Here is a 23,841-nt window from a genome sequence, read left to right on the forward strand (position 1 = left end):
TCTTCGTTCCTGCCGACCTGTATCGGTCGTACTCCCTAGCTGGGGAGCTGTTTAATCTTAGATTTGTTATGTTCTGGTTTCCCAGTCCTTTAGTCATTTTTCAATTGTTATGTTCTTAACTCCTATTGCAATGTGATATTCGGTTCCTTCTGAGTGCCCTTTTTCTTTTCTTATCTCTTTCTCTAATACTAGCGCTCCATCTGCACTCCGATCCTGTCTTTTTTTTTTTTTTTTTTTTCTAGCTTTTTCCCTCAGGTTCTCCGGGGGAGGGGGGGTCTGTCTCACTGCACGCTCTGTGATGTACCACCTGGATGCCTTGCTGCGCCCCCTCGGGGCTGATAGCCCCTTAGCTGACCTAGGTGCCTTCCCGACACCTAGTATCCCTTCCCTCTGTCAGCGCCACCGGTCCTGGCCTCCGCTGCCGGATGACCACCCACCCTTCCCTCCCTCCCGGTTTTCCTCCCCTCTGCCCTTCCTTTTGACCACGCTGTCTTCTGCCTCTCATCTCCTTTTTCTTTCTCTCTACTATATTATGCTGCCTTTACGGTTCTATATTTTTTCTATCTTGCCTGCTTCTTTGCTGCTTGCCTATGGGTCTCCGGGTCCTTTCTTTTAATGTAAAGGGGCTAAATAGCCCCCAGAAACGAGGAAAGCTATTTGCATCTCTTAAACTCCATAAAGGCAATTTGGTCTTCCTTCAGGAGACTAATTTCCTACGTAAATCCCACCCTACGCTGCAATGTAAACAATATCCTGATTCTTTCTATGCCTGCGATCATACGGCCAAAAAAAGGGGGGTCGCGATCCTGATTGCCCGTCACCTTACTTTTGAGCTTATTGATTCCCAAGTTGACAAGGAGGGACGGTTTTTTATTTTGGTGGGGAAACTTAACAACAAATTATGCACCTTAGCTAACATATACGCTCCTAACCAGCATCAAGAGATGTTTTTTACCAAATTGGATACTCTTCTTACTCAAGTCCGACAGGGGGAACTCTTACTCGCAGGGGATTTTAACTCCGTTTTAAACCCTACCTTGGATCGCTCTCCATCTCTGCCCTCTACCTCCTCGTCAGAGTCCCTCCACTCTAAATCCCTCCTCCGTCTCATGAAGTCCCAGCTCCTCTACGATTCGTGGAGGATAAAAGACCCCTCTGCACGTGACTACACTTTTTACTCTTCCCCTCATAATTCCTACTCCCGCATCGATATGATCCTGCTCAGCCACGAACTTACTTTGAATCTCTGTTCTGACCATATTTATCCTCTTATATGGTCTGACCATGCCCCTATATCGTGTGACCTCTCAGGTCTACATACTCGCCCGCGTCCCATGACATGGCGTCTTAACGACTCCCTGCTTCACAACCCGGAATTTCGGACCCATCTTCAAGACAAGCTTTCCGATTACTTTGCCCTGAATGACTCTCCAGACATCTCCAGAGCCACTCTTTGGCTAGCACATAAGGCGGTTCTTCAGGGACACATCATTAGTTTGGCCTCTAAGATCAAAAAAACAGTCTCTTACCCAGTTTAATAAGCTCTCCATTAAACTTCATTCCCTTTAAGCTCCGCACAAGGCGTCTTCTGACCAGGCGGTTTTGTCTGAACTCCGTAAAGTTAAAGCGGACCTTGATCTCCTTCTCTCCAGACAAGTGGCCAAACGCCTTAAATGGCTTCGCCAGTCTTTCTATGAGAGAGGGGATAAAGCAGACAAAATCCTGGCGGCACGACTCCGATCCTCTAGGGCCAAAACAAATATCTCTATTAGAGACCCTCACAATAACTTAGTCCATGATCTTATTGCCGTTAGGGCCGCCTTCCAATCCTACTACGAGGGTCTGTACAATTTACCTTCCCCTTCGTCTGCTTCTTCTTCCCCGCCTCACTCTGACCTGATCTCTCACTTTCTCTCGGCTTCGAGTCTCCCTAAACTTCCTCAGGATGCCATGGATCATCTTAACAGTGAGATCTCGGTGGAAGAGATTACCCAGACTATACTCACACAAAAAATTGGCAAGTCACCCGGCCCAGATGGGTTTACGGCTTTGTACTATAAAACATTTTCCAACCTCCTCTCCCCCCACCTTCAGTCCCTCTTTAATAGGATTATCCATGGTGACTCTTTCCCTCCTGAGATGTTGGAGGCTAGAATTGTGGTGATCCCTAAGGAAGGTAAGGACGCCCTTAACTGTGCTAGCTACCGACCTATCTCCCTCCTGAACTTGGACTTAAAAATATTTGCTAAAATCTTGGCCAACCGCCTGAATCCATATCTCCCCTCCCTCGTTCACTATGACCAAGTGGGGTTTGTTCCGGGCCGCCAGGCGAGGGACAACACCAGACGTGCTATCGATCTTATTCACATCTCGAACTCCAGGGGGTCCCCTACTATCATGCTCTCCTTAGATGCTGAGAAAGCTTTCGATCGGATCTCCTGGAGGTTCCTGAGGGCCGCCTTGGAGGCCTATGGCCTTTCTGGTGTCTTTCTCACTGGTGTCCTGGCACTATACTCCACCCCCTCCGCTACAGTCTTGATCAATGGCGTCCCGTCTGCCCCCGTCCGCATCTCTAATGGAACCCGTCAGGGCTGCCCTCTATCCCCATTAATATTCGCCCTTATTATTGAGCCGCTCGCCTCCCAAATTAGATCTCATCAGGGTATACATGGCATTCGCGTGGGCATTACCGATCCTAAAATCTCTCTCTTCGCGGATGACATACTACTTTCCCTGACTCAGCCGCTTATCTCACTCCCAAATTTATTTTGGTCCTCCAATCCTACAGTCTTATTTCGGGCTATAAAATCAACTACTCTAAATCGGAGGCTATGCTGCTCCATGTCTCCCCACGGGATGCTGATTCCCTTCGCGCCAACTTCAACTTTAAATGGCAGGCTATAAAAATCAAATATCTAGGGATGTATTTGACCTCCCGCTATGACTCTCTTTCGTGAAAAAAAGTTTCCGCCTCTTCTTGCTAAAACTCAAACTGATTTAACGTCCTGGAACAGTCTGTTCATCTCGTGGCTGGGTAGGATTATAGCGGTTAAAATGAATATAATCCCCAAATGGCTCTATCTTTTTCAGACCCTCCCTATAGCTGTCCCTGCTTCCTTCCTTCGTAACATTCAGAAAGCCCTCGTTCGTTTTATCTGGAACCATAGGCCCCCCCGCATCGCTGCCAACACCCTGAAAAGACCGCCCTCCGCCGGCGGTAGGGGTCTCCCCGATATCAAGCTCTACTACCTGGCCTCCCATTTCTCTCAAGTTGTCACCTCCTACGTTCTTCCTGGCTCTGTTTCCTGGTTGGATATTGAGGCGCCTATCTCAACCTCCCAGACCTGACCCCTTATGGGGTTTGTCCGCCGCATCCCGACCCCCAACATCCAAACTACTCCCCACTATTAAATTTAATCTTAAACTTTGGGACCTTCACTCTCTGAAGATGAACCTTCCCTCCACTCCTTCACCCTTGACCTCTATTTGGCAGAACCCTCTGTTCCCTCCTGGGCTCTCGATTACGAGGTTCCATGCCTGGCCGCAGCTGGGCTTTAAATTCCCGGTTGATTTTGCCGTTCGAGGCCAATGGTTGTCCCTACCTGATCTTCAACAGAAGACACATTCGCACACCCTTAATACCTTCCAATTTCTACAGATTCGTCACTTTTTATGTTCCCTGCCCTCTTCGGCTCTACTCCGCGACCTCACCCCCTTTTGAAAATTTGTGTAAAAACTCACACCTTTCCAAAGGCTTGATTTCCCAGCTTTATTCTCTTCTACTAGATTCTACCCTTCCCTCTTCCAGGTCCCACGAACTCGCTTGGGAGCATGATCTTGGACCCCCCCCCCGGAGAGTGAGGACTGGGATGACATGAGACTAGGGATAACTAGGAGCTCTATTGCAACTGCTTTCAAAGAGACGGCATACAAAGTTTACTATCGTTGGTACTATACCCCTGATAGACGCCATAAATTCTTCCCTTCCTCCTCCCCAAATTGTTGGAGGAATTGCGGTTGTAAAGTCACTATGCTTCATATATGGTGGACCTGCCCAATTATTGTTCCCTTCTGGAACCTAGTCCATTCCCTCCTGACCACCCTTCTGGGATCTCCTGTGCTGAAAGATCCCTGGATCTTTTTGCTGTGTTATCCTCCCCCGACCCTTGATTACTTCTCAAAAAAATTGTCCATGCACATTTTAACTGCGGCAAAATCGTTGGTTGCTCTCAATTGGAAAAATTCTTCTCCCCCTTCTCTCCCTTCGCTTAAAGCCAAAATCTGGCATATTGCATCAATGGAGAGGATTACATATTACCTCCATGATCGGGGTCACGCCTTTGAGCAGGTATGGGCTCCCTGGCTGCTTGCAGAGCGTGGACCACCACCCTCGCCCCCTCTTGCTCTTGACTCTGTCCGTAGGCCCATGGGCGGCAGCTTCTACTTTTTTCTCCATTTCACCTCCTCTCCTTTCCTTTCCTTTTTTTTTTTTTTTTTTTTTCTCTCTTGTCTACTAGTTCTCGTAATACCTACTGATATTTGTTAACACCGTGGTCCCCCCCCTCCCTTTTTTTTCCCCCTCCCCCCCTGCATTTGATACTTTGTTACCAATGTTTCTTTCTGATTGTTCTTCTTCTTCATTCTAAGAAAAAAAAATTTGGTCTTTGCCAGACGATGGTTCTTTGGCCGTTTGTCCTTTTTCTCAATGTTTGTTTAATGACTATGTATGACCAAACAAAAATAAAGAATTAAAAAAAAAAATAACGTAATTGGATAAAAATCCACATGTACACATGTCCCCCTATCAGAGCTTTTAAGAGGAATTGTCTGGAAATTTGCAAGCATGAGGAACATTACATACTCCATACCTGCCAACTGTACCTTTTTGGCAGGTACCAATACTTTTTTTTTTTTTTTTTTTATATATGGTCTGTACCTGCCAAAAAGGGCTTTGTACCGATTTTTGACACTCCAAATTAACATTGTAAGTGTAGAAAGGGGTGTTTGACCACACCCCTTTTACCCGTGGCCATGCCCCCTTTCCTGATTTGTACCGGTTTTCATGTGTAAAATGTTGGAGGCTATGCATACTCTATACATAAAACGCACCTCAAACTTTTTGCCATGTGGGCCCTCTGGTACTTCAAAGAAAGATGTAACCTGATTTGTCTCTATCTGTATTGGGCCGGTCACTGAATGCCTTTCTGCCATTTCATCTTGGATGTCATCTCGCCACCTCAAACTTAATATTTCCAAAACAGAGTTAATTATATTTCCACCGGCCAATAGCAGTTACCAACCTGATATCTCTATCACTGTTGAGAACTCTACAATCAACCCTACACCACAAGCTCGCTGCCTAGGTGTCATACTTGACTCAGAACTGTCCTTTGCTCCCCACATTCAATCTGTCTCAAAATCATGTTACATGCATCTATGAAACATATCCAAAGTATGATCATACCTTACACAAGACACTGCAAAAACTCTAATCCATGCCCTCATTATCTCCCGCATTGATTATTGCAATAGTCATCTTACTGGTCTTACTAAGAAGATACTCTCACCATTACAATCCATTCTGAATGCAGCGGCAAGGCTAATATTCCTTGCTGTTCATCGTCTGCAGACCCACTTTCAGTCCCTCCATTGGCTACCGGTATTCTACTGTATTCAATATAAAATACTGTTACTTACACACAAGGCTTTTAACCATACTACACCAACATACATCTCTCCGCTTATCTCAAAATATCTCCCAACCTGGCCCCTTCGCTCTTCACAAGACCCACGTCTCTCATCCACACTCATTACTTGCTCTCATGTACGATTGCAGGACTTTCTTCAGGCTGCACCCACTCTGTGGAATGCCCTACCACGCACAATAAGACTCTCCCCTAGTCTCCAAACCTTCAAGCGTTCCCTGAAAACTCACCTATTCAGACAAGCTTATCAAATTCCAGGACTGCTCACATTACCTTCATAGCTTTCCTATCCAATGATATCCCCACAGTACAGTACACACATATCCCCCACATATTTTCTTTCTTCACTCTCCCTTTCTCCTGACCCTGCTTCATCATTGCTGTGATGTGATATCATGCAGCCCACCAAGAATCTTTACAATCTGGTGGACAACTATGCAATAGATAGCACCTATCCTTGTGTATCAATGCCTATTTCCCTATAGATTGTAAGCTTGCAAGCAGGGCCCTCCTACCTTTTATGACTTGTTGTTTTTTTTTTACCCAGTTTTGTCTTCTAATTGTGTCCAGTTGTAAAGCGCAACGGAATTTGCTGCACTATATAAAACTGTTAATAAATAAATCATAACCACCAGCCTTTGTTCGGGAGGCTTATTCCCATCCTTACTATTTAGCCTTTTATCCAGCATGTGTATATATTCTAGGTATTTAAAGATCGGGATACCTGTTGATGAACATATAATTGATTTATGTATTGACTGTTGTGCCTGGATTATTGTTTGCGCACAGACGCACGTAGAGGGGTCAGTTTTTAGATAACCCTCCCGAGCGCCTGTGTGTGCACAAAAAAGTTTTATATTGTTTTTTTTATCCAGCATGCTTACGGCAAACTGGGTCCATCGCGCATGATGCCAGGGTGCCTGATGTAGATTATATTCCTGCATCCTGCAATCTTAATTACTGTCTGCTTACCATTAGTACTAATTTATTTCCCGTATACAGTTTGCAGCACCCTTTCCCTTTCAACCCTCTCCCTCCCTATTTATTGAAATATGTTTTGGAACGACTGTTACTTGTTTAATACTCTTTCTGGTATATGTTGGTGCATGTTTCTTTTAAACAAACAGTTAAAAATACACCCTAATGCAGTGATTTCTCTGATTTTACTACATCCTACATATATTTGTTTGTTTTGTGACAGAGACTTTAGTTGCCATTGGCTTTGTAAGATTTACATTTCTGCTTCTTCCACCAGAAAAATATCTAAAAATGAATACTAGGGTATAAACATCAAAGCTTTACTTCTGGGATTACTGTATTATGCCTGGTATAGATGATTCTCTATAGAAGTAGGTTGCGCTCCTACTGGGGTAACGTAAATGGGACGGTTGAAGCAGACAGGTGAAATGATGGAAAACCTATGTCTTGTCCTCGTAATGTCTGCTTAATAAATTTGTTCTGAACAGCCGGTCTATAATCAAGTTGATTCCACATATGCTGTAGAGGGGAGTGGGTGATATAAGGTTACATTTATTTAGCTATGTCCTGTGTTCTGAGGAAATGAATGTAGGCTAATTGGGGGTCAGCTTCTGTGCACACTACAGGATCATACCTGTAGATGTAACAATGCCTGGACTACTGGGGCTATTTTGGGTCACACCTGACCTAAAATACCACTGTGAAGTCCCAAATAATAGTAAATAATAAACTTTAGAATATTGAGTATCTTGATCATGATTTGGCCTGGCCCAATAGCATGTCAAGTATTTTTGCTTTTACTTTTAGAGGTAATTGTACATTTCTTTTCTCTATTAGATACATATGCTGAAATGTATATCTGCTTATCTCTTCACAGGCGCTCAAACAAATATAGTCTGTGCAGTGAAAACCATGGGATTAAGCCACCCACCCCAGAACAGTACCTCACCCCCTTGCAGCAGAAAGAAGTCTGCATACGACACCTGCGTGCCAGGCTGAAAGATATGCAGGACGCTCTACAAGAGAGGTGAGGCCAACTGTAGCCTTCAGGGTAATTACCTTAATGATTCTGAATCGTAAAATATGGCCAACATTTCATCTTTCTACTTATAAAGACCAATTTGGAATCCATTCAGGACCCTTAAAATGTTAACCATGAAGGTAAGATACACTGTTTAGTGGTAACCAGTATTCCACTGCAGTACTACTATACAATAAGTTTTGCCTCCTATTTTATTAGACAACTGAAGCCTCTCACATTTCATACAGTATTGTAACTGCATCTGATACAGGTTAAAAAGCCAAGACTGCAGTCATGTAAGCTGCTGTTACATCACCAAGTTGTACACACTGTCCGCTCATTTAAGCACCTCCTTCTTAAAATGGTAACTTGCTGTAGAGAAGTCTAATAGAGCACAATGGACATTTTAAATTAAGTATACATGCTACAGTTATTTTGTATACAGATATGGTGTCCTCCTACAACTAGCCTTAATTCTCCATGCGGAACGAGGTGCCTGATGCGAGTGAGCCGACAGGTCCCGTGCAACTCTGCTTGCGTCAAGCATCTTTTTTTGTGTGTGTCCTTTTCACCCCAAAATATGTCTTTGCTGCAAACATGTCATGAGACTGCGCTGATTGATATACGATGCTTGTATATCTGTTTTCGTCTGAGTCTGTATAGGAAGCACAATGGAATGTGACATGAAAAAAAACAAACCATGGCTACCGCATCATATCACTTCGTATACAGATTCAAACTGCGTATCAAATTAACCAATACATTCACATGAAACGAGTCAGGATGCATTTTCAAGTGACAAACGTTAGGCACAAACTGAGTGACATGGGACCAGGTGCGCTGAGAAGGGCTGTTTGGGGTGACTGCAGCAACAGGACACATCTGTATACTCCTCAGTAATACACAGCATTTGAGCTGTATAAAAATACTAGTATTTTAGACCCATCATTGGCCGGGTTGCTAACTATCGTGGCCAATGTTGCAGGTTTCTCTCCACTTTCTTTCTCCTCTGTCGCCCTCTCAGTATTTTTCCATATGCACCCCCAATCCCCTTCCTCCGTATCTGTCACTCTTCTCTCTCCTCCACATTTCTGTCCTGGTTCTTCTCCCCTCGGCCTCTCTCCTATCACCAGTCTCCCCTCTTTCTCCACATCTCTCTCTCTCTCTCTCTCTCTCTCTCTCTCTCCTCTCTCTCTCTCTCTCTCTCTCTCTCTCTCTCCTCTCTCTCTCTCTCTCTCTCTCTCTCTCTCTCTCTCTCTCTCTCTCTCTCCTCTCTCTCTCTCTCTCTCTCTCTCTCTTGTATAATAATACTACTTTGTTTTTATTATTGGAATAAAACCTATTCTGAAATGTTTTAATATACTTAATGCTACACAGAGTTGAAGTGGCCATTTTGTTGACTTGAACACTGCATCATGCTTCAGTGATGTAACTGGTTCTTTGTGATCTGAATAATCTGCCTTCTCATAAATATGGTTCATTGCACTAAAATGGCGGCCTCCTTGGTGGCACTTGCAAAATGGTAGTCTTCTCATGTACTCTTTAAATGGTACTGTTTGTTTCCTGTAATGTGTATATATTGATTTCTGAGTCTGTATTAAGCCTTATGCTGCTCATAGACCTTGTTATCCAATGTATTATTTTGAGGTCTCTTCTCATCTCTCACTTGTTTATCAGACTCTGTCTGGTGTCCCCCTTCCTCCACCCATTTAACCTTCTGTATTATCACACCCTCCCTCGTTCTTTCACCTCATATGTGTTTTTTTTGTTTTGTTTTTTTAATCCTACTCATCTTCCATAATGATTTAGAGACTTGGAGGTTGATGAGCTGAAGTCCCAACTCAGCCGGATGCAGGAAGATTGGATAGAGGAAGAGTGTCATCGGGTAGAGGCACAGCTGGCATTGAAAACTGCACAAAGAGAGATCCAGCAGCTCCGTGAGGTTATGGAAGATGTGCGTGGGCGGTTTGGGAGAGGGTGACATGGGAGTCCAGAAATACTTTGCTGACATTAACCTGCAGAACCGCAAGTTGGAAACCCTGTTGCAGAACATGGAGCTGGCACATGATGGAACGGCACAGGGTGCCGAAGGAGGGGGCTCCACTGGGGATCGCCAGCCCGCTCCCTTACACGTAGCTCAACTTACACCAAACTGAGTGAGGCTCCTGTTGGAGATCACCACTCTCAGGACACTGGGGATAGCGGTTATGCTGCTCCTGATGACAGCAGTGCTGTTTCTTCTGGTACAGAGTTTTGCCTTGGGGGAAGGTCCCTTGTGTCTTGCTGTACAGCCCCCACCATTGTGTGCAGAAGCTGGTGTTCAGGCTAGCAGTGTGAGTGATTGTGGCGTGCAGACAGACTATGCCCCTGGCACCCCTGAGCCAGATGCAATCATAGAGAAGGTGCTCCAGTCACAAGCAGCTTGCAGTCCCACGGCAAAGGATGACACAGATGCAGAAGCTGCCAGTCTTGATCCAAGTTGTGTGGTGCTGGTCACAGATGGAGTCTCTGGGGCAGAAACTGGAGGAGTAGAGGAGGCCTGATGCTCCACTAAGCTACTGGAGTCGGCATTTTGTGGTGGACCTTTTTGGCTGTACTGATACCTGTAGTACCTACCGTGGCCTGGCTATGCCGTGCGCAGAGGCGTCCAGGTCAACCTGTATATAATATCAGTTCCCTGATGCGCGGCTGCTGCTCTGTTGCTCTGCACTCAATCCGCAGGATTAGTTGCCGTCCAGTCAGTGCTTCCAACAGTCAGCCCTAACACTACCTGTCTTCTGACACACCACTCAGCACTAGGACTCTGCCCCCTGGAGTCTTGTTTGTGAATTAATGGGAGAGAAAAGAGGTGATGTTGTGGGGAGGTGGTACTCTGTGGTCGGTGACTGAGCAGATTGTGTACATTTATATAATTTGTTGTGAAAGTGTTACAGACCATGGTCACATACTCTACCTTAGGGTTAATGACCCAAGGACAAGGTAAATGTCAGGAATTGGGTGACGGCATCTAATCATAGGAGACCATGGACTAGTGACTGATGGTGATCCCCATGACTCACTCCTTTGGTCCGTAGTAACTAGAGCAGATGCATAGACGCTGCTGATCAGACCACACCAATATAGATGTTCAGCTGTCTCTATTCATATGTCACAGTTGGGCAGATCCTAATGACTTGTGAAGAAGTATGTTTGTGCCAGGTTTTGTTCATGTTCCCACTGAAGTACATGTACACATACAGGCACTCACCTTCTCTCATGTATACATTGTATTTTGCCATGTAATCCAGCACACCATAGAGTCCAACAGAGTGAGGATGCAGTCCATTACCATTGAATGTAGTCTGTAACCATATATGTTGTGTGTTGGCGAGTCCTGTGAATATGTAGACTGGTGCATGCTATGTGCTGGTTTTGTCTACACTTGTCCTAGTGTCACCTCGATTGTCCTTGCACTTTTTCACCCACAATGCTGTTTTTTGTGTGTGTATGTGTATATAATATAGTTTCTCTCCTTTTTCTGCTGGTTGTTGCGGTCATGGTCATCCGACCTTGCAGTCTGCAGGAAAGGCGCCCTGTAGATGCACTTTGTATACCAGGTGTCTTGGTCCATTTTGCATGTGACCCAGAGCTATGTACCCCACCTTGAAGTGTGTGCGTATTGGGCTAAATACTGCCTATCCCAGAATGAGTGCACGGTGCTCCTACCTCCCCTTTGTGTACACAAACCTCCTAATACTGCAGTGTCATATCTTTGTTTTAGACGAACGAATGCTGGGTTTTGTCACTGTGCTGTTAGATCGTGGCTGTGTAACGGTTGTGCAGAAACTGGCACGGTGCAGGAACACGCTGCTAAGCACTGCCGTCCGCACCCAAGGGCCGATGTCTTTTGTTATGTAAGCCCTCTGATGACCTAGCATCTCTGTTAATACATCCCCTGCAGCAGTTCTGGTGTCTGTGCTGGTCACTCACACTGAACTGTGTTTAATTCTCACTAGGAGGTGCGTATGGGGATTGTCGCATACTCCACAGGGTCCGGGCCTAAGCTGACATACTGTATTTAAAGCACTTGTGAAATCTGTTTTTTTGCACTTACCTGGTCCCCTCAATTTCATAAGTCTGGACCAATGGAGTCCATGCATCTGGTCTTCTGACTCTGTCACTAAGCTTTTGTGGACAGGTAAATGTAGCTGATCTTGAAATGAAGTCACTTCCAACAATTCTATAGAGATAATAATATATATATATATATATATATATATATATATATATTATTATTATTATTATAGAAAGAGATATATTTTTGATGTTGCTTGTCATTTGCTGTCTGTCCTGCTGAATGTATTAAACTGGCCTGAGCCACATAATGAGCCATGTCCGTTCTACTGGTAGTCTGTCTTGTGCTGGGGTAATCTCTGTAAATTCTGCTGTATAATAATTACACATTTGGGGTGTATATCAGGACCAGCCACAGGTAAGATTTTATTAGTGTTTTTTTTTTGTTTTGTTTTTTAAGTCCTAACATTGAATTTAATACACAAGTACCTAAACAGTGGTATATTGTTAAATATAGCAAAGTATATATGTAACACAATACAACAGTCATTTTACAGAGTAATGTACATGTCAAGACGGCAGAAAGTGTCAAGTGATGTACTGTCCTATCTATATCATGTTAATCTTTCACCTCTGATTGTGGGGTTGGACTCTTGGGATTCCCTGCTGACAATCTGGAGAAAGTTACATGACCGACAATGTGCAGAGACTGGTTATCAAAGAACAATCCTGCCATGTGTTAGTTACAGAAATGGTCTTGAGCACCTGTCTGTTTTTAGAGCCATACGATGAGGGAGCACCTCACTGGAGGGTTAGGATAATCATGGGTGGAGGGTTCTACTCCTCCCCCCACAGGAGAAACCAAAGGGTATAAAAGTGCATGTCAGAAGTGTGCTTGTCCCCCACCCTGGCAGCTGTATTACATGCAGCTAGAGCAACAGAGTGTGGAAACAGCTGGAGTTGGCATCCATTCATCCTGGAGAGCTCATGTTACACCTCTGGTATAGAGTGATCCATGGATTTCTTCACGAGTCCTGAGGACATACTGCAAGAAATGTAAATCATTGGTCACAGCAACCGCATGAAGTAGTCTACTAGCCTTACCATTATCTGTACAGAACTGCTCACACCAGGATCCAAGCTCCATGCATATAATAATGATGCCCTCCCCCCCCCCAACTATTTTACACATCCCCCTACAACTCTGTTCTTGTACACTCCATCATTATCCATACTCAGTCTCGCAGGGTACACCTTTATTACTTCATCCATAATATATACAGGCTCAAATCACAATCCCCCTAATGTGCAAACCATCTTTAACTGGATCATAGTCATCGGATTTAATACTTTTATAAGCCATGTCCCTCCCTGGACCCAATAGGCCAGCTGTATAAGGATTATTTCACCTATACCCACAAAGGGAAGCCCTCAAAACCTGCCCAGTTGGGTGTGATTGAGATGAGCCACTGATTTACAATCATTCCCTATCCGTATTGGGATTTAAGTAAATTCTCACCTCTTAACAATGTGTTCAAAGATGATGTTCGGGATCACGGTCACAGTGACAGTACGGCCGCAGGATGCCAAAACGTCCCCAATCTGACTATCCTGTAAGAAGGAGGAGACCACACTTTATCACATTTCAACATCCATGAGACAGTATGGGCATGTTTTGGGGGTTTTTTTACATAGAGTAGATATTTTTACTTGGGATTCTTTAGGATACATTCTACTAACGTAACACTCATTCACCACAACAAAGTACACCCACACCTTTCACAGAAACACATAGAAGTGCAATTGGAACCATACAATACAAATGTATACCAGGATGAAATACACATTACTCTCTTACTAGACTTAAAAGCTCACAATTTTAGCATAGCACTGGACTTGCACACTGTAACATGTACATGCCTCTTCCCCTTCACATGAATGTACACTATGATAGAAGGCGCACATCTATACACCCCTCACTGGACCGTTATTGCCCTCCACTGGAATGTACACTATGAAAGAAGGCGCACATCTATACACCCCTCACTGGACCGTTACTGCCCTCCACTGGAATGTACACTATGAAAGAAGGCGCACATCTATACACCCCTCACTGGACCGTTACTGCCCTCCACTGGAATGTACACTATGAAAGAAGGCGCACATCTATACACCCCTCACTGGACCGTTATTGCCCTCCACTGGAATGTACACTATGAAAGAAGGCGCACATCTATACACCCCTCACTGGACCGTTACTGCCCTCCACTGGAATGTACACTATGAAAGAAGGCGCACATCTATACACCCCTCACTGGACCGTTACTGCCCTCCACTGGAATGTACACTATGAAAGAAGGCGCACATCTATACACCCCTCACTGGACCGTTATTGCCCTCCACTGGAATGTACACTATGAAAGAAGGCGCACATCTATACACCCCTCACTGGACCGTTACTGCCCTCCACTGGAATGTACACTATGAAAGAAGGCGCACATCTATACACCCCTCACTGGACCGTTACTGCCCTCCACTGGAATGTACACTATGAAAGAAGGCGCACATCTATACACCCCTCACTGGACCGTTACTGCCCTCCACTGGAATGTACACTATGAAAGAAGGCGCACATCTATACACCCCTCACTGGACTGTTACTGCCCTCCACTGGAATGTACACTATGAAAGAAGGCGCACATCTATACACCCCTCACTGGACCGTTACTGCCCTCCACTGGAATGTACACTATGAAAGAAGGCGCACATCTATACACCCCTCACTGGACCGTTACTGCCCTCCACTGGAATGTACACTATGAAAGAAGGCGCACATCTATACACCCCTCACTGGACCGTTACTGCCCTCCACTGGAATGTACACTATGAAAGAAGGCGCACATCTATACACCCCTCACTGGACCGTTACTGCCCTCCACTGGAATGTACACTATGAAAGAAGGCGCACATCTATACACCCCTCACTGGACCGTTATTGCCCTCCACTGGAATGTACACTATGAAAGAAGGCGCACCTCTATACACCCCTCACTGGACCGTTACTGCCCTCCACTGGAATGTACACTATGAAAGAAGGCGCACATCTATACACCCCTCACTGGACCGTTATTGCCCTCCACTGGAATGTACACTATGAAAGAAGGCGCACATCTATACACCCCTCACTGGACCGTTACTGCCCTCCACTGGAATGTACACTATGAAAGAAGGCGCACATCTATACACCCCTCACTGGACCGTTACTGCCCTCCACTGGAATGTACACTATGAAAGAAGGCGCACATCTATACACCCCTCACTGGACCGTTACTGCCCTCCACTGGAATGTACACTATGAAAGAAGGCGCACATCTATACACCCCTCACTGGACCGTTACTGCCCTCCACTGGAATGTACACTATGAAAGAAGGCGCACATCTATACACCCCTCACTGGACCGTTATTGCCCTCCACTGGAATGTACACTATGAAAGAAGGCGCACATCTATACACCCCTCACTGGACCGTTACTGCCCTCCACTGGAATGTACACTATGAAAGAAGGCGCACATCTATACACCCCTCACTGGACCGTTACTGCCCTCCACTGGAATGTACACTATGAAAGAAGGCGCACATCTATACACCCCTCACTGGACCGTTACTGCCCTCCACTGGAATGTACACTATGAAAGAAGGCGCACATCTATACACCCCTCACTGGACCGTTATTGCCCTCCACTGGAATGTACACTATGAAAGAAGGCGCACATCTATACACCCCTCACTGGACCGTTACTGCCCTCCACTGGAATGTACACTATGAAAGAAGGCGCACATCTATACACCCCTCACTGGACCGTTATTGCCCTCCACTGGAATGTACACTATGAAAGAAGGCGCACATCTATACACCCCTCACTGGACCGTTACTGCCCTCCACTGGAATGTACACTATGAAAGAAGGCGCACATCTATACACCCCTCACTGGACCGTTATTGCCCTCCACTGGAATGTACACTATGAAAGAAGGCGCACATCTATACACCCCTCACTGGACCGTTACTGCCCTCCACTGGAATGTACACTATGAAAGAAGGCGCACATCTATACACCCCTCACTGGACCGTTATTGCCCTCCACTGGAATGTACACTATGAAAGAAGGCGCACATCTATACACCCCTCACTGGACCGTTACTGCCCTCCACTGGAATGTACACTATGAAAGAAGGCGCACATCTATACACCCCTCACTGGACCGTTATTGCCCTCCACTGGAATGTACACTATGAAAGAAGGCGCACATCTATACACCCCTCACTGGACCGTTACTGCCCTCCACTGGAATGTACACTATGAAAGAAGGCGCACATCTATACACCCCTCACTGGACCGTTACTGCCCTCCACTGGAATGTACACTATGAAAGAAGGCGCACATCTATACACCCCTCACTGGACCGTTATTGCCCTCCACTGGAATGTACACTATGAAAGAAGGCGCACATCTATACACCCCTCACTGGACCGTTACTGCCCTCCACTGGAATGTACACTATGAAAGAAGGCGCACATCTATACACCCCTCACTGGACCGTTATTGCCCTCCACTGGAATGTACACTATGAAAGAAGGCGCACATCTATACACCCCTCACTGGACCGTTACTGCCCTCCACTGGAATGTACACTATGAAAGAAGGCGCACATCTATACACCCCTCACTGGACCGTTATTGCCCTCCACTGGAATGTACACTATGAAAGAAGGCGCACATCTATACACCCCTCACTGGACCGTTACTGCCCTCCACTGGAATGTACACTATGAAAGAAGGCGCACATCTATACACCCCTCACTGGACCGTTACTGCCCTCCACTGGAATGTACACTATGAAAGAAGGCGCACATCTATACACCCCTCACTGGACCGTTATTGCCCTCCACTGGAATGTACACTATGAAAGAAGGCGCACATCTATACACCCCTCACTGGACCGTTACTGCCCTCCACTGGAATGTACACTATGAAAGAAGGCGCACATCTATACACCCCTCACTGGACCGTTATTGCCCTCCACTGGAATGTACACTATGAAAGAAGGCGCACATCTATACACCCCTCACTGGACCGTTACTGCCCTCCACTGGAATGTACACTATGAAAGAAGGCGCACATCTATACACCCCTCACTGGACCGTTATTGCCCTCCACTGGAATGTACACTATGAAAGAAGGCGCACATCTATACACCCCTCACTGGACCGTTACTGCCCTCCACTGGAATGTACACTATGAAAGAAGGCGCACATCTATACACCCCTCACTGGACCGTTACTGCCCTCCACTGGAATGTACACTATGAAAGAAGGCGCACATCTATACACCCCTCACTGGACCGTTACTGCCCTCCACTGGAATGTACACTATGAAAGAAGGCGCACATCTATACACCCCTCACTGGACCGTTATTGCCCTCCACTGGAATGTACACTATGAAAGAAGGCGCACATCTATACACCCCTCACTGGACCGTTATTGCCCTCCACTGGAATGTACACTATGAAAGAAGGCGCACATCTATACACCCCTCACTGGACCGTTATTGCCCTCCACTGGAATGTACACTATGAAAGAAGGCGCACATCTATACACCCCTCACTGGACCGTTACTGCCCTCCACTGGAATGTACACTATGAAAGAAGGCGCACATCTATACACCCCTCACTGGACCGTTACTGCCCTCCACTGGAATGTACACTATGAAAGAAGGCGCACATCTATACACCCCTCACTGGACCGTTACTGCCCTCCACTGGAATGTACACTATGAAAGAAGGCGCACATCTATACACCCCTCACTGGACCGTTACTGCCCTCCACTGGAATGTACACTATGAAAGAAGGCGCACATCTATACACCCCTCACTGGACCGTTACTGCCCTCCACTGGAATGTACACTATGAAAGAAGGCGCACATCTATACACCCCTCACTGGACCGTTATTGCCCTCCACTGGAATGTACACTATGAAAGAAGGCGCACATCTATACACCCCTCACTGGACCGTTACTGCCCTCCACTGGAATGTACACTATGAAAGAAGGCGCACATCTATACACCCCTCACTGGACCGTTACTGCCCTCCACTGGAATGTACACTATGAAAGAAGGCGCACATCTATACACCCCTCACTGGACCGTTATTGCCCTCCACTGGAATGTACACTATGAAAGAAGGCGCACATCTATACACCCCTCACTGGACCGTTATTGCCCTCCACTGGAATGTACACTATGAAAGAAGGCGCACATCTATACACCCCTCACTGGACCGTTACTGCCCTCCACTGGAATGTACACTATGAAAGAAGGCGCACATCTATACACCCCTCACTGGACCGTTATTGCCCTCCACTGGAATGTACACTATGAAAGAAGGCGCACATCTATACACCCCTCACTGGACCGTTACTGCCCTCCACTGGAATGTACACTATGAAAGAAGGCGCACATCTATACACCCCTCACTGGACCGTTATTGCCCTCCACTGGAATGTACACTATGAAAGAAGGCGCACATCTATACACCCCTCACTGGACCGTTACTGCCCTCCACTGGAATGTACACTATGAAAGAAGGCGCACATCTATACACCCCTCACTGGACCGTTATTGCCCTCCACTGGAATGTACACTATGAAAGAAGGCGCACATCTATACACCCCTCACTGGACCGTTACTGCCCTCCACTGGAATGTACACTATGAAAGAAGGCGCACATCTATACACCCCTCACTGGACCGTTATTGCCCTCCACTGGAATGTACACTATGAAAGAAGGCGCACATCTATACAACCCTCACTGGACCGTTACTGCCCTCCACTGGAATGTACACTATGAAAGAAGGCGCACATCTATACACCCCTCACTGGACCGTTATTGCCCTCCACTGGAATGTACACTATGAAAGAAGGCGCACATCTATACACCCCTCACTGGACCGTTACTGCCCTCCACTGGAATGTACACTATGAAAGAAGGCGCACATCTATACACCCCTCACTGGACCGTTACTGCCCTCCACTGGAATGTACACTATGAAAGAAGGCGCACATCTATACACCCCTCACTGGACCGTTATTGCCCTCCACTGGAATGTACACTATGAAAGAAGGCGCACATCTATACACCCCTCACTGGACCGTTACTGCCCTCCACTGGAATGTACACTATGAAAGAAGGCGCACATCTATACACCCCTCACTGGACCGTTATTGCCCTCCACTGGAATGTACACTATGAAAGAAGGCGCACATCTATACACCCCTCACTGGACCGTTACTGCCCTCCACTGGAATGTACACTATGAAAGAAGGCGCACATCTATACACCCCTCACTGGACCGTTATTGCCCTCCACTGGAATGTACACTATGAAAGAAGGCGCACATCTATACACCCCTCACTGGACCGTTACTGCCCTCCACTGGAATGTACACTATGAAAGAAGGCGCACATCTATACACCCCTCACTGGACCGTTACTGCCCTCCACTGGAATGTACACTATGAAAGAAGGCGCACATCTATACACCCCTCACTGGACCGTTACTGCCCTCCACTGGAATGTACACTATGAAAGAAGGCGCACATCTATACACCCCTCACTGGACCGTTATTGCCCTCCACTGGAATGTACACTATGAAAGAAGGCGCACATCTATACACCCCTCACTGGACCGTTACTGCCCTCCACTGGAATGTACACTATGAAAGAAGGCGCACATCTATACACCCCTCACTGGACCGTTACTGCCCTCCACTGGAATGTACACTATGAAAGAAGGCGCACATCTATACACCCCTCACTGGACCGTTATTGCCCTCCACTGGAATGTACACTATGAAAGAAGGCGCACATCTATACACCCCTCACTGGACCGTTACTGCCCTCCACTGGAATGTACACTATGAAAGAAGGCGCACATCTATACACCCCTCACTGGACCGTTATTGCCCTCCACTGGAATGTACACTATGAAAGAAGGCGCACATCTATACACCCCTCACTGGACCGTTACTGCCCTCCACTGGAATGTACACTATGAAAGAAGGCGCACATCTATACACCCCTCACTGGACCGTTATTGCCCTCCACTGGAATGTACACTATGAAAGAAGGCGCACATCTATACACCCCTCACTGGACCGTTACTGCCCTCCACTGGAATGTACACTATGAAAGAAGGCGCACATCTATACTGGACCTATACACTGCATGAGAGCACATGCACAAACCTAGCCCCTGTCACTTTGTATACTATGTGAAACCACTTACCTTGAGTCCAATAACGTTTTGCCCATTGATCTCACACAGGTGGTGGTTAGTGAGCAGGCCATTCCTGGCAGCGGAGCTGTCCTTTACTAAGGATGTGATCTGTCCTTTCTTAAAGATAAAACCAACGTGTCCTGCACTGTCTTTTTGCAGAGTCACTGTGCGCTGGAAAGGCCTGTGGAGAACAATGGGTCACTCTCTGCAAGTCACATTTATATACGTAATTTTCACTTAATATAACTTCAAAATATAAAAAGCATATATTAAAACTTCATCTATGTGTAATATATGGGGTTTGGAACAAAAGATCATAGACTGCTCTCCTAAATAGATTTTTAGATTAATGAGCAGCTTTGGCTGTTCCAGATTCCTGACGCAGGCAAATATATCAGATCTATATGACAATTAAAATAATGGATGGATAACCAGCCGTAAAAGAATCTGCAGTAAATGAAATAAAGCCGGGTGAGGGCTTTAGATACAAAAGAAACATACAGTATACAACTGGAATCACCGTGCTGATTCTATAGAGTTGATTTAAAAAATTAGGACCTAGTTGAGAAGCATATCTCACCTAGGGCTATTTTTTTTTTTTTTTTTTTTTTTTTAAATCAACTCTCTAAAACCAGCGCAGTGATCCCGATTGTATATGCTCTCCTAAATATGCTTTATATCCCCGAAGGTATTGCTGGTATTGGGGTACCTCCCTTACCCTATACAGAAGATCCTATGAAAGCAAAAAAAACTTTTAAGGAATATTAGGTTTGTAAATTGAAGTATTCAATGTCTTAAATATATTGAGTCTTACGCCCTCCTTTCACCATGTTCAGGCTAGGAGCTTACGCCCCTTCGCCTAGGGACTGCAGCTCTTCCATGTGGCCACGATGTCACATCAGCCCTTGTTCCTGCTGGGCGTTTCCCGCCCTTCCAACATTGTGACTTCTGTCCTTAGAATGCGGCATTACATCTACCATTTGTGCCCTTACAATGATTTGGGGCTTGTTTCCGTCCTTTTCATAGGATTTCAAGCAGGGTCTCAAATTTCTATCTATATGTGTATGTATGTGAGGTCTGTTCTTTGTTGTATACCGGTACTAGATATTGCTGGTATGTTGATTACTGTGAATTCCTGTACTAGATTAAACTGATAAAAAAAATATTTTGTTTCTATAAATATGTCAGTCTCAATATATTTAAGACATTGAATACATAAGTTTAATATTCCTTGAAACGTTTTTTGCTCTAGTTTTTTTTTTTTTTTGTTATCCTAGGACCTTAATATATGGGGTTTGTTTTGGCTTTTTTTACAAACCGGTTTACTTATTGATGTAGTTAAGTGTCTTGGTATGAACGGTCCAAGAATTATGGCATCATATAGTGAACAACTCTTGAATAATCTGTGTTAAGGGAGCCATTTTCACATTCAGAGAAAAGAGATTGTAGAAGTGTACATATTTCTACTTTAAAATAGCCCAGTCCCATACACACAGGCAGTGATTTTGTGACTTAGAACATTCCCGAGGAAACATCTGACCAGCTGACTGGGGTGTAGTATGAATGGCCGACGATCGGGCTCCCGGCTATAGTAGCTGTTTCTACAGTCAGGTTACTTTAAGGACAAGCACGTTCTAAATGGATTGGACGCATACTTATACAGTAAAAAAAAAATATTTTTGAACTTATCTAAATCAAGAAAAATCTTTTGCCAATCATTTTTTTTTTTTTTTAATGTACTGCATTACTAGACAAACTCTGAAAAGAAAAATAACTAGCCCTGTAATAAAGTGGTGATACATAAGTGTTAGTAAGTAGTATAAGACTGTTTACTAGGTGCATTGTACAATTATGCTTCTGCTTAGGAAACGGTATGGCATGCCTAGGCTACCACAGGCTTTCGGCGTATGTTGTGAAGCTACATGTCCCTGCATGCTCCGCAAACCAGGGAATGCAGGGACTTGTAGTTCCACAGTGAGTTGAGTCACACATTACCTACTGTAACAGTATGGAACGGTCACTGATGTCAACATAATTTATTGCATTTTTTGAATTATGTGTGTGGAATATTTTGTCTGTTAACTGAGTATTTATAGAAAAATAAAGTGGAATAAAGCCATATTATAAAGTCTTTACATTTTGTCGTAGTATAGCAGTGTTTCCATAATATATGTGAATGTAACAATATACCATTACGCTTTTAGATCAGGCCCTTTAGTAACACTAATCTTGATTATATACAAGATGAGGCGTAACTGGAGGAAAGTTAGGAAATCTTGGTAATAGGACAACTAGGTTTGTGACTTATAATACCCAATGAGCTGCTGACTTGTTAGTTTATTGTAAATGCAAACCAGCTTTTTATAAAAGTCCACTTTGTGTAGTAGTCAATGGATGTAATTTTAATATACAGTAATAGGGGCATATTCAATTGGGGGTGACATTTTTGCCACAAAAAATATGCAGACCTCGTGACCAAGTTTGAATTACCGCAGGTATGTGCGCTCCCAATACCCATGGTATTCAAAAACATTGCTTCAGAAGTTTTTAAGACAAAAACCCACAGGGGAGAAAAACTGAAATCTGACCAGGAATATCAATTAAAGCAGGACAGCCTGCCACCTCTGCATCTTCCTGCACTGTTGCCTCTTGGCAGCAGAAGACCTCTCTGCGCGGCTGTGCTACTGCCTGTCCTAGGGATCAGGGTGATGGGTCCAGCGGCTAATGATCCTGTCCCTCCCTGTAGCCAGGTCTGGTATGTTTTACTGACCTATTCTAAGGTGTGAGGTTACCCCTCTCTCCTGTCTCCTCCTCCACTACCTCGTCTCTTCTGCACTATCCCTGTGTTATGATGTGGAGGGTGGTGGGGACAGGACACAATTCCTTGGCCCACTGCTCAGAAGCCATCCGGTGCCTCCTACACCCCTTACCTCGCTTGGTGTTGGCACAATCCCTTGGCCCCCTCCAAAGCAGCCATCCTGTGCCTCCAACCCCGCAACCCTTACCTCACATGTTAGCAGCACAAGCCATGAAGATCCTGGGCCTGGTGAGCAGACAAATTTGCTCACCACTGCATGTCAGGGTGGCAGAGAAGGAGGACTGACGCAATAATGGCCCTCATTCCGAGTTGTTCGCTCGCAAGGCGAATGTAGCAGAGTTACACACGCTAAGCCGCCGCCTACTGGGAGTGAATCTTAGCTTCTTAAAATTGCGACCGACGTACGCGCAATATTGCGATTACAAACGAGTTAGCAGTTTCTGAGTAGCTTCAGACTTACTCTGCCTGTGCGATCAGTTCAGTGCTTTTCGTTCCTGGCTGACGTCATAAACACACCCAGCGTTCGCCCAGGCACTCCCACCGTTTCTCCGGCCACTCCTGCGTTTTTTCCGGAAACGGTAGCGTTTCCAGCCACACGCCCCTAAAACGCCGTGCATCCGCCCAGTAACACCCATTTCCTGTCAATCACAATGCGAACGTCGGAGCGATGAAAATGCCGTGAGTAAACTTACTTTCATCATAGTAAAGTTACTTGGCGCAGTCGCAGTGCGAACATTGCGCATGCGCACTAAGAGAATTCTCACTGCGATGCGATGAAAATCTCCGAGCGAACAACTCGGAATGAGGGCCAATGTCAGGTAATTATTGGCTAAGCGTATTGGAAACTTCTAGTTGCTTAACTTATAAGGTGGGTGTCCAAAGGCTTCCAAAACAAGTTGTGACAATTTTCCCTTTAAAATAACACTTTAA

At 45.5% G+C, this 23,841-nt stretch overlaps 2 protein-coding genes across 2 annotated transcripts in view; one reads left to right on the forward strand and one right to left on the reverse strand.

The window, feature by feature from the left end:
- SNPH (syntaphilin) overlaps nucleotides 1-12,075 on the forward strand; it is a 30,977-nt gene extending 18,902 nt beyond the window's left edge. The window contains 7 exon segments of the mRNA XM_063959132.1: nucleotides 7,561-7,710; nucleotides 9,514-9,670; nucleotides 9,672-9,813; nucleotides 9,816-9,955; nucleotides 9,957-10,238; nucleotides 10,240-10,290; nucleotides 10,292-12,075. Of these exon segments, the coding sequence (XP_063815202.1) occupies nucleotides 7,561-7,710; nucleotides 9,514-9,670; nucleotides 9,672-9,813; nucleotides 9,816-9,955; nucleotides 9,957-10,238; nucleotides 10,240-10,290; nucleotides 10,292-10,468 (1,099 nt within the window). The 3' untranslated portion in view covers nucleotides 10,469-12,075.
- Nucleotides 12,076-12,159: 84 nt separating this feature from the next.
- SDCBP2 (syndecan binding protein 2) overlaps nucleotides 12,160-23,841 on the reverse strand; it is a 31,008-nt gene continuing 19,326 nt past the window's right edge. The window contains exons 7-9 of the mRNA XM_063959134.1: nucleotides 20,103-20,274; nucleotides 13,277-13,368; nucleotides 12,160-12,802 (exon numbers count right to left, since the gene is read on the reverse strand). Of these exons, the coding sequence (XP_063815204.1) occupies nucleotides 12,748-12,802; nucleotides 13,277-13,368; nucleotides 20,103-20,274 (319 nt within the window). The 3' untranslated portion in view covers nucleotides 12,160-12,747. The remainder of the gene's footprint in view (nucleotides 12,803-13,276; nucleotides 13,369-20,102; nucleotides 20,275-23,841) is intronic.

Source organism: Pseudophryne corroboree, chromosome 3, assembly GCF_028390025.1.
Source record: "Pseudophryne corroboree isolate aPseCor3 chromosome 3, aPseCor3.hap2, whole genome shotgun sequence".
NCBI classification, from domain to species: Eukaryota; Metazoa; Chordata; class Amphibia; order Anura; family Myobatrachidae; genus Pseudophryne; species Pseudophryne corroboree.